Source organism: Peromyscus leucopus, chromosome 18, assembly GCF_004664715.2.
Source record: "Peromyscus leucopus breed LL Stock chromosome 18, UCI_PerLeu_2.1, whole genome shotgun sequence".
NCBI classification, from domain to species: domain Eukaryota; kingdom Metazoa; phylum Chordata; class Mammalia; order Rodentia; family Cricetidae; genus Peromyscus; species Peromyscus leucopus.
In genome coordinates, this window is record NC_051078.1 from 19,131,285 (window position 1) to 19,143,291 (window position 12,007).

The window sequence follows — 12,007 nt, forward strand, 5'->3', positions numbered from 1 at the left end:
CTGTAATTTTGCTACTATTATGAATCATAATATAAACATCTGATATGCAGGCTATCTGACATACAACCCCCAGGGGAGTAACGACACCCACCCACCCCCACCCCACCCCCGTTGAGAACCGCGGCTCTAGAGCTGGAGTTACAGGGGTTGTAAGTCAGCCATTGGTGGTGCTGAGAACAGAACTCAGCCTCGGGAAGAAAAGCTCTCAAGTGCTGAGCCCTTTCTCCGGCCCTTGGGGCCTCCTTCTTGTTCCTTCTATCTGGAATACTCTGGGCCCTGACTTTGACTTCCTGTTTCCTCTTGCTCACTGTCTGTATTCAAATGCTATCTGTTGGGAAAGTCTTTGGGTGTCTTCATGGTGCTTTCTCCTCAACAGGTCTTGGTTTAATGGAGCTCAGCTCATCAATCTCTCCGTTAGTGTCCACCCATCTCAAGCTATCGTCTGTCATCATGACTTCCACGGTAGCTCGTGTCACTATCACGAATATGGAACTATTGCCTCTTCTCCTCCACTAGAACTTCAATTTCATGAGTGCAAGGCTTTTGTCTGCCTCATTTCCCCGTAAATGCCTAATCCTGATCTGCTTCCTGACATACTAAAGATATTGCTTCCTGTTAATAAAATGTCACTTAAAAAAGTCAATCAAACTAGCTTTCTATTTTTATAAAGCTTCATTATCATAAAGTATATATTATGGCTCCTCCAGCTATCTGATTCATTTGATTGATTAAAAAATAAATAACAGATTTATAATTAATAGCTGGAATGCACAAACTCGAACTCATTGAAACACCACTTCAGGAAAACAATAACAGATCCCTTCAGATGTGTAGTCCAGATACATAACAGGGAAAGACAAGGCACTAGGACAACTGATTAGGCGAACCAGACACACAGATTCCATCCTTCCTCGTAACACATGCGAGCAATAGTCCCATGAAAATTAAAGAAACCAATGAAAAAACAAAACTTGAAAACTTTTAAAATGTAAAAGAGTATTTTTATAGATTTGGGGTAGGCAATAATCCCTATATAAAGATGTAATAGCACTAATAAAAAAGGAATTGATAAAGACTATCACTCCAACATCAAAATTATGAATTCAGTCATCAGATAATCCCATAATGAGCTGAAGAAACACTGAACAGGAGAAATTATTCACAGCCACATAGTTAACAGAGATTGTATCTAAAGTGCTTTAAATCTATAGCTCCTATATATCAATTAGAAAAGACCAACAGCATCACAGAAAAACAGAAGGAAGAACTGAACAGTATTTCACAGAAAATGTACATGTCCAGTAAGTTCATGAAAAATATTCTTTCTACTTAATAATCAGGGAGGTAGAAATCAGTTTCATAGCATGATATTTTATAGTAATAAGAACTGAAAAAGTTAATAAACTTGATAATATCAAATAAGGAAGATGGGAGGAGTATAAATTGATACCAGCACTTTGGAGACTAACCTGGGACACACTTGATGATACCACATGCTCTTGTTCTTATACCTAGAAAAACCCTAATGTGTTCTAAGAGACAAGAATAAGAAGTTTCAAACAACACTGTCCAGAAAACAAATAAACAAAGCCCCTCAAACAGCTTAAACACTGGCCAATTAAAAATCAAATGGAGTGGGGGAAGGAGCGCTGGAGAAACAGCTCGGTCAATAAAGCACTAACCGCTCTTCAGATGACCTGGGCTGGATCCCTGCACATGACAACTCACAACCATCTGCGATTCCAGTTCTAGGGGCATCACCAGCCCACATCTGACCTCTGCTGGACCAGTGCACAGACACCCATGCAGGCAAAGCACACATAAAAGAAAGCAACGATAATAATTCTAAAACTTCAAAATGTTAAATGCTTTAGCCAAGTGTGTGGTGTACATCGTTATTCCCCGTACCGGGAGGACACCGACAGGAAGATCTCTGTTCTTTAAGAGCAGCCTATTCCCCACAGCAGCTTCGAGTCTCTGTCTCATAAAAATAAAACAATAAACGGGTTAATAAATTGTGTTATTAGCATAAGCTACATGTATATGGTACCTATTTCTGGATCAAACAGCAAAGATGAATCACAGAAATACATCAACTACAAAAAGCAAGTTCTCAATGTATTGCATACACTATGATACAGTCCTTTCAAAAACAGGGTTGGCAGGGCACTTGCCTAGCTTGAGAGAGGTGCCCTGGATCCAATCTCTCATATTATAAAATAAACAAGCAAGAAATCAAAAACCAGCACAACTTAGGGCTCCAGGGACCAGAGAGATGACTCAGTGGGGTAAAGGCACTTGGACTCAACCCGGTGACCCACGTTCAGGACTCCCACAGTCGTACTCTGACCACACGGCTGCTGACACACACATGCACGCATGCACACAAAAAATACTTTAGATTAAAAACCTTAGAGATACATACGTAATTTAAAAGTTTTAAACCTGAAAAAGCAATCCTTTTTAAGCAAAAATTAAAACTAAGAAAGATAAATAAATAATAAATAGTCATCACGTGTGAGGAAGGCCACAAGGTAGAGAAAAGGAATAGATTAAAGCATGCTCTAGCATTTCATCAGTAATGCACAGGTCTGTGTCTTAAATAGTAGCTCTACTACATAGGAAACAGCTCAGCTCACCTCGTCCCAATCCAGTGCTCGTGTGATTTTTTTGGAGACAGGATCTCATCACAGAACCCAAACTGGACAGAACTCACATATTCCTGCCTGTCTGCCTCCCTGATGCTGGAATTACAGACCTGTGTCGTCATGCCCAGCTCTCAATCTCTTTTTTCAGAGTGCCTGACAGCAAGACAGAAAACCTATCTTCCTATTTGTTTTGTCTCAACCCATTCACAAACATGAACCATTTACAGATGAAGAAAGCTCTTCATAACACAACTTATTCCTATTTGTTTCGTCTCAACCCATTCACAAACATGAACCATTTACAGATGAAGGAAGCTCTTCATAACACAACTCATTCAATGTCCTACAGCAAGTGCACAACAGTGGACTCTCGGAACGGAAGCTTAAGAAGCACAAGGACTTTGTTTTTGTGTGTATCCACTGACACAATTGATCAATATTTGCTGAGCAACTGGAAAGCTATCTGGCAGTTTCTGTCAAGTGATTCACTTGTGACATTACAGTGCCCTCTGCTGGTTCCACTTATAGTGCAAGCAGCCTACTTGGCATCTATTACCTAACAAAAATCACACTGGAGTAATTCCTACTGTTTACTATACCATCTGTCAATCTATCACCTTCCTTAGTTCCTGGAGTCAACTCAAACATTTCAAGAATTTGCAAATTCTGCTGTTTTCCCGTAGGCTACATGGAAACCAAGAAAAGAAGCCTAAGTAACCTGCATGTCAACCTGACTCCCCTTAACGTTTATGAGGTCTTTCTTTTCTAAAATTATGGTAGTGATAGGATACAGTAATATCTGTAGAGGGTTTTTAAGATTTAAGAATATTCTTGGCAAAATAAAAAAAAATGGGTAAGAAAAGATTTATGCTCTACTTTTAAATTTTCTACTATCTGATAATATTGCTGTATAATATGCAACATAGTTTAAATAGTTAAGGACTGTTGCAATTTTTAAAAATTAGTGTATTACTTTAAATTATCATTTTATAAAGGTAAATATGCTTTCTAACCAGTATTTGAGAAAAAACTACCGTAGACTAAAAATTATATATAGATTTTTCTTTTTATTAAAATATCTTAATTGTGGAAAAGAATGGGTTTCATTAGACATAATGTATGTAATCATATTCAAGCCACCAATTACCCTGTCTGTAGAATACCAACAACAAAAAGAACCTCATTAGAAAGAACTCTTGCATTACCTTGCATAGTCCCTTTCTTTGAAGCCCAAAGCACAGCGAGGGCTTGCAACAGTGAGGTGACTTTTAGACAGAAATACTAAAACTTGTCAATCAGTTTCCTATGCTGCTACTCAACAAAAATCAGAACCTCTGTCCAATTTATGATCGAATGAAACTTTAATGATTTTGACAGACCAGCTTGCAACCAGCCACATTTGGCCCTCACTTTCTAGTGGCAGAAACAGTGGTACACAGTGGATGAGCAGCCAACGTGGCTTCCCGGGTGTGTAAGCTTTAGCTTCAGTCTCTTCGTTTGTGAAATGAGTCTTTTATTAACTGATCTAGGAGGCTCTTTGCAGTTCAGAGCTGCTATGATTTTTAATGGAACTGCTGCTTCTGTCCCTGTTTAGACTAAAACAACCCTGCAATGTTGTGTTTTATCTGTTGCACTTACTCAAAAGCTACCACGATGGGCAACCTTGTTCAGAAAACGAAAACAAAACTAGAAAACTGTGTTACAGTAGACTGAATATAATTTTATTTTAAAGGATAATCTTTTAGATCTCTAAGATAAAACATATTTTCAAAAAAACAAACAAAAACTCACAAATTATATTAAAATTCTACAAACTAAAACACTATTTCTCATTTTGACGAGGCAGTGAGTTCCTTATATGATCTCTTTATGCCTGTGATGATTGTACAAGTCTTATAAGAAAGAGGTCCTAAATAATGAATCATTCTCTAGATCAGTGGTTCTCAACCTTCTTAATACTGTGATTCTTCAATACAGTTTCTCATGTTGTGGTGACCCCCCAACCATAAAATTAATTTTGTTGCTGCTTCATAGCTGTAATTTTGTTATTGCTATGAATCAGAATGTAAATATCTGTGTTTTCTGATGGCCTTAGGTGACCCCTGTGAAAGGTCAATTGACCCCAGAGGGGTCACAACCCACAGGTTGAGAACCACTGCTCTAGATGCCTGTGATGTCAGTACAGATTCTGTCCATGTGGACAACAGCAACAGACGAACAGTAGGCATTGAGCATTTCTACAATCAAAACTGAAATGTTATTTGTCATTTATAAGTAACACCAAAATATTAGCATGTCCTCAAAACATGACATTCCAACGTTAGCTACTTACTTGATGGCCCAAGGACATCTTTGCTATCACCAAGAAGCTTTTAATGCAGAGGGATTGAGCAGCAAACACACACAATCCAAACCAGGAAGAAGCAGACACCGACGGAAGCAGCAGTGAAACAAAAGGACAAGAGGAACAGCGTTAGTCTGTGAGTAGGAAGCGCATGCACATTAATGTCAGTCATCGTAATTTATAAGACATTTCCTTCTCTACACCCAAAGACTCTTGGCTTAGGCAATACCAAATACTTGTTTTAACTTGGGGAAGTGAAGAGAAAACGGAATCACCAAAGTCTGTTGCTTTGCAATGACTCCAGTCAAAAGTTCCCTTGATTCCAATCAAGGTAGGAATTAGCCGTAAGGCTTCTTCAGAAAACTAAGAGCTCTGAGCATTCATCCTTTTAAATTTAAAGCTTTAAAACTACTTACCATTCACACTCTACTAAACATTAGCTATGATGCCATCAGAGCACTCTCAACAGAGATTAAGTCTGTCTTATACAAAAAAGCAGAATCTTTACTTGGTGCTTATTATATGGCAAGTATGATGCAAACAGTTTCTACAAAGACAACAACAAAATACATCATTTTTAACCAAACAGCAAAAATAAAAAGGAAAGAGAAACAGATTTATTCCTCAAGCATAAGTTTTAAATCAGACATAATTTTCTCAGGACTTGCAGAATCTAGAGCTACTCGTCCTTCAGGAAGTCAGAGGACATTCCATACCTCCCAACCCCAACACAGCCTCACTAAGTAACCTAGGCTGGCCTCAATCCCACAGTCCTCCTCCAACCTCCCATGTTCTACCGTACCAGGCCCCAGATTCAGTTCTTTAATGAAGACGTTAAAATGAACATCAACAGAAAAGGGCTGCAGACCTCTATCTGGAAACGCTTTTAACCTACAGTATCACGGCCTCCCTCAGTGGGTACACAGCTCTCAGCATCCTGCACTTCACACACCAAACTGAAAACTTCCCACTGATCACATTGTTTCTGGGCACAGTGACTGAACAAGGTGAGCTGTGTGCTTCAGCTTCTGTCACCTCCTTGGAGAAATTCTCCTACCTGTCACTTTCCTAAAGTGATAGCTATTGAGCAATTCTGGATATCATGTTCTAGTGTCTATTTTTCTTCAGATGCCAATCCATGCTTATTCTTCTATGAACCGATTTCAGTTTCACAGAATACAGCTCTGCTGACAATGAACTCATTGTGCTCCGGTCCTTATTAAAACAGCAAGCTTGAGGGAGGAGATTAAAAGGGGTGAAGGATTAAAGTATTTGTGAATCAGGGATGGAGACCTGGCTCAGCTGTACAGAGCACCTGAGTCCACCACCACCTGTAACTCCAGCTCCAGAGAATTCACTTCTGGACTCTGCAGGCACCTGCATTCACACATGCACAGACCCACAAAAAAGGCGCACACACAAACATGTAATTTCCATAAAAATAAATCTTAAAAACTAAAAAACCACAGTATATGTGAAGATGATCTAAAACGGCAGCCAGTGGTCCTTCTTCCCTTTTCTCCCAGAGTGTGCAGACCTGCTGCATTTCCTTTTGCTAGTTTTGCTTTGGGGGCAGGAGGTATAGGCTTGGTTTGAACACAGTGAGTGCCCAGGCTGTTCTGAAACCCTTCGTCTTTCTGCCTCAGCTCCTAGACTGTAAGCAGGTACCACCATGCCTCGCTCTCTACTCATAAAGAGAAAATGGCAAAAGGATGGTGGCCTCTTGAGATCAGGTCTTGGTTCCAGCACTCTCTCATGGTCAGTCTCCAAGATGGCTCTCCTCTCGGTAGCCTTGCAGAGAGGCCTGCCAGGCAAACGCTGAGGTGAGGCACTAAATGGAGTTGAAGAGGATCTCTCCTCTCCAGCCAATCAAGTTTTCAGTGGAGTTAACAGTAGATTTTTCTCCCTAATCCTAACTGCAACCAACTGCTCTTGGATTCCTGAGTCATAAAGTTTGAAAGAAATGCTCTGTTTAATATGACTTAATTCTGGGATCACTTATGAGACAATAAATCTATAAATAAATAACACTGGAAAACTGTAAAAAGCCAGGAAGCTGACAGAGACAAGTACAGGCAACTTTAAAAATGTTTCAAATGTATCATCCATGTTTAAAAATCTTCCTGCAATGAGAAATTTAGAGAAAACCTATATTTATTTGTCTTAAAACGACCCCCTCCAAAAAATTCTAAAACAAACTAAAGGAATACAGCAGTTTGCATCCTCTGGAGAGAATGGGGTTGTTCACCAGGGAATAAGGACCAACCAGTGGGTGTCATTTTGGATTATCACAAATATTTCTGTCTTTCTAATTTCTTAGATTTTTTTTTTTTACTATTATTTATTTTCCCCTAGATTTACCGGTAACTTCACAAAGGAAAACTGTAGTTTTAATCACACAAAAGCACACAAGAGCAAGAACATGTGTGCACATGTACACATACCAAAAAATTTTTAATTTTACAAACCTATGTATTTGAAGGTTTTAAAATCCATCTTCTATTTGGAGTAAAAGATTAATAAGCTTATTCACTGTACAGTTTTGTTTTATATTCTCCAATTCTGTTGGTTAACAGGCCTGTGCTGACTTTTGTGCAGTTTCTATTCCTTACCTATTCACTCTCAAAAACTAATTTCTAACATAGACAATAACCATAGGTATTGTTCCAAAAACTGTATTATAATATTAACATTATACCTTTTAGCATGTCTGTGCCATTTATATCTTATACCACTGGATTAATCCTAACTTGTTCAGTTTGACACAGTGACTGATGACCTGAAATACACACTATCAATACATCCAATAAATATTTACTGAGAAACAACTAGAGACATATCATTTTAAGCACCAAAGGATAATAGCAGTAAACAGACAAAAATCCTGTCCTAGGCTGGGTTTTGTACCTCAGTGGTAGCATGTGCCTACCTCTGGCCCTGGGTTTGACCCACACACCACCAAAATCAGAATTCTGTCAAAGTAGTATTTCAGTTTTAGAGGAGAAAACATATAAGACCATAATAAATACTACATGGTTTAAAAGTAAAAGGAGAAGATATGCACAGAGCAGGGGCATACTGAGCCTCAGAGGAGAGGAGCTCCAGACCAGACAGGCAGCCTAAGATCACCCTACCACAGTACTCAACAAAGAAGATAAGGAAAACTGCCAGAAAGGATTCTACAGGGAACGAAAAGTAAATACAGAGGACCGGGAGGTGAGCCAGTGCCCAAGGCCTGGCACCAGTGTGAATGCAGAAGCCAGGCCGCATCAGGAAAGTCAAGAGTGATTACACTGAAGTCCGTGAGGTAAAGAGACGCCAGATTATGGAAGTCTTTGCATGGCCTCAGTCAGACTTTGGTTGCGTTTTGAATAGGATTAGGGAAGCGATAAATGGTTTTGAGAAAGGGACTGACTTGGTCTGATTCTGTTTTAGCAGGATTGTTCCAACTTGCTATTTTGAAAATACTGTAAGAACAGGAGTATAAAGGGAGTTTACTGAAACAATCTGGGGTAACACAGCAGCAGCAATGCAGGTGATGAAAGGTTATTCAGTTCTACAGCAGGAGGATTTCCAAGCAGACCAAGTGCAAGACAAGAAAGAAGGAGCCAAGATCATCTCAAGTGGTCTGAATTGAGCACCTGCCTGATGGAAATGCCACCAGCTGTGTTATAAGAGAACGCCAAGGAGCTCGGGAAGGCTACATGTGAGACGTCTGTTAAGATATCCAAGTGATGCCAAGAAGGCAGCTGTATATACGAAATCAGTACAGAGAAAGGTTCAAGCTGGTAGAAGAAGCACAAATGGTGGTGTGTGTGAGTTCGGTTGATGACCTGACTGCCTTGGTCACTGACAACTGACAAATGTCCCAGTATAAAGGAACAGGCACCAGAAAACCAACGAATACTGGACAATAAATCTACAACTCCAGTGACAGCACTCCCAAGCAACGCTGAAACACTATGAGAACAAAGCATGTCTTCCGAACATTGCCCAGGAAGGTGTGGACAGGAGGCATTCCATGGGATGTCAGTAAACCATCCTCCCAAGCCACCTGAGAATGATGCTAACAGAATGGGGAACAAGTGAGCATCTTCCTGTCAAGTAACTTTCTTCCCTGAGGAGACACTAATGTGTTGGCTTTTCATTTGGGGGATACAGTACCACGTTGTGTAATACAGAAAGGCTGTGCAATAACTAATGTGGAATAACTCTACACAAGTATCCGGTACCTTTTTTATAAGCTGGGCACTCTATGGCTTTAGCTAAAGTACTAAAATACTACGCACATCTCAGAGAATCCAGAAACTTCTTAGAGTGAAAAACCATTAAGACAGGACGAAACATTTTCTTTTTAATCAATAAATAGCCAAACTCATTTCCGTAATGTTACAGAAATAAATCTTCTAATATGACTAAAAATAGTTTTAAAAAACTAATATGACTGAAAATTTTTATTTGGGAATTTGTGTGCTACAAAGCACTTTCATTAAAATCACTTAATATTTACAAGAATTATTTAAATTAGTCTGACTCTCATAAAAAGAGTGCATGTGCCGGGCGTGGGTGGCGCACGCCTTTAATCCCAGCACTCGGGAGGCAGAGCCAGGCGGATCTCTGTGAGTTCGAGGCCAGCCTGGGCTACCAAGTGAGCTCCAGGAAAGGCGCAAAGCTACACAGAGAAACCCTGTCTCGAAAAAACAAAAAAAAAAAAAAAAAAAAGAGTGCATGTATGGAAACCAAGATCTAATGGTACTGTATGCCACTGAATCTCTGCGTAGTCCACCTTTAAGAAACACAAAGGACCAAGTAGAAGGCTATCACTGTGCCCTCCAACCTAAGTCTCAGTCAAAGCAAGGCAGCAGTCACCCCGAGGCACAGAAACGACTCCCTGGGACGGGCTGTGGTTTTGATGCACAGCTTTAAGCGGTCCTTTCTTCCTTGTGTACACACTAGCTTGACTTCAGCCCTTTGGTGGCGGAGGGGGAAGCACAGAGAGCGCACCCAGCGGGGACACAGCTGGCGCACCTCTCTCACCCCCCTACAGTTCGCTCCTCAGTCGTTCTGGAAGCAGTCCTGCCGCTGCGGCAGCTCCCAGAGCCCACACTTGCAGGGATTACACAAGGCATCCAGGGCGTTCTTTTCAGTGTTATCTTTGGCTCCGAGAATAAGAAACTTCAGTTAAGGATATATGTTGCAGCTGGGAGCTCCTTGTTCTTAGAACAGGAGTCATCACTCTCTACTGAGCTTGAATTTCTCATATTCCTCTAATCTGCAAAACTGTGCCCGTTTTATACTTGAGCTTTACATGAAAGATTTTAAGCCCCACTCCCCCCACCCCCCGAACTTGAGCTTATCACTGATGGCTAGAGAATATACTGTGGTCCACTAGGAACTTTCCCATTTTTATATCACTTAATAGAAGACAAACACATATAAACTTAGGAAAGATACACCAAAACATTAACAGTGGTTATATTTGGGCAGCAGAGCTTTACTTATTACGGTTTTACGTATTATTTAATTATGGTACACTACTATGCATTACTTTTATAGTGAAAAATAAGAAGTGGAAACAAAATTTTGAATTGATTCTTCTAGCTTCACTTGCTGTGTTGTATAATGACAATGTACAAACTGTAGTGGGAAATATCCACTTCCAATTTGAAATCATAGAAAAACAAATGTTAGCATCTTAAACACAGGATCATACATTACTCACTGTCTCTTGAACTTCAGCAACTTCTGAGTATGGCATGATCTAAAAAACAAACAAAGTTTCTCAGGAGCACTGTAATCTCCAATACCTGAGGTCTGAAGTGACAGAGTACCCAGAGTTTACAAAGGACTTAAGTGAGGAAACAGTATTCCCTAAAGTAACATTTAAAGGAAGGTAAGGGGGTTCAAGAGCACTTTCACACTAGGAATTAAACCCTTCACTTTTTTCTTTTAAATTCTGTGGCTTCAGGAAATTGCAATCTGTCAAGCTAAGGAGTTCTCCAGAACACTCCAGAAGGAATTTCATTTTCGGTATTTCCTGCTTGTACTAGTGTGACCCTGTCTTAGTGCACTGTGTCCTCTCAGTGGGTGAGCGGTCCCAGATGAGGCCTCCAGGTCTGCTGGTCTCTTCTGCAGACGGAGCTGACCTTCCAACACTTCTACCCATGCATTGGGACATCGTCGGGAATGCACTTCTAGTTCCAAAAGTCTGTTAGAAAGGAAGGCTTTTAGGCTATTTTAGAAAGCACTTTTTTGTCAAAAATAACCCTGATTACTCTCTCTCAGAAACCAGTCCCTATACCCACTTACCCCGTATTTGACCTGCTCAGACAGCTCACCCCTCCCAGCTCTAATGCAGTCACTAAGTTCTGATTCTTCTCCTCTACACTGTTCTAGTTCACATCCGGTCTTCGCTTTAATTTCCCACTAATATGCCCTGCCATCTCTCAGCTTTTTCCTCCCCCTTTCAAAAGCTGCACCCACAATGACTGTTACACCACTCATTCATTAACCTTGCTAGATACTGAAATTCAAAAAGTAATAAAAACATGCTTCCTACTGCCAAGACTAACCGTGTGTGTTGTGTTCACTTGACACTGAGATGCGTTGTAACTGGACTACTCAATTTTGATCATTCTTCAAGCCAGCCCGTGAACTCCTGTGATGTTTCTTTCTCCTCTGTGACTGCATTGGTCGTTCAACTTTCTCACTCTCTGGAGCTACTGTGAAGCTTCCTAACAATGTGTTTAAGCATACTGTCCGGTGTCCTTTCAAAGTACGACAACACAAAGAACTGATCTGACAGTATTCAACCTAAGAGAATTTCCTAAACGATCATGCTGACTGTGTTATTCCCCTAGTCAAAAACATCTGATACACGGTTCTGTACAACATGAGCCTCAAACTCTGGATTTAAAATCTACAATTCAGCTAAATGATCCAGCCCGCAGAAATGTCCTGATCTCCTGTAAGAAAGCCCTGAAACTCCACTACTCCACTTTCAGGCAGTTTTGGC

General features: G+C 40.3%; 1 protein-coding gene across 11 annotated transcripts in view; it reads right to left on the minus strand.

Annotated features, from left to right (window-relative positions):
• Osbpl8 (oxysterol binding protein like 8) overlaps positions 1-12,007 on the minus strand; it is a 142,742-nt gene that overhangs the window by 72,026 nt on the left and 58,709 nt on the right. For 5 of the 11 annotated variants that reach the window (XM_037196774.1, XM_028873049.2, XM_037196776.1 and 2 more), the window contains exons 3-4: positions 10,715-10,753; positions 4,981-5,017 (exon numbers count right to left, since the gene is read on the minus strand). The exons of 2 other annotated variants lie outside the window; for them this stretch is intronic. In XM_037196774.1, coding sequence (XP_037052669.1) covers positions 4,981-5,017; positions 10,715-10,753 — 76 coding nt within the window. Of the gene's footprint in view, positions 1-4,980; positions 5,018-10,714; positions 10,754-12,007 lie in introns of those variants that run through there. 4 more of the 11 variants (XM_028873051.2, XM_028873050.2, XM_037196777.1 and 1 more) reach the window with 3 other exon arrangements.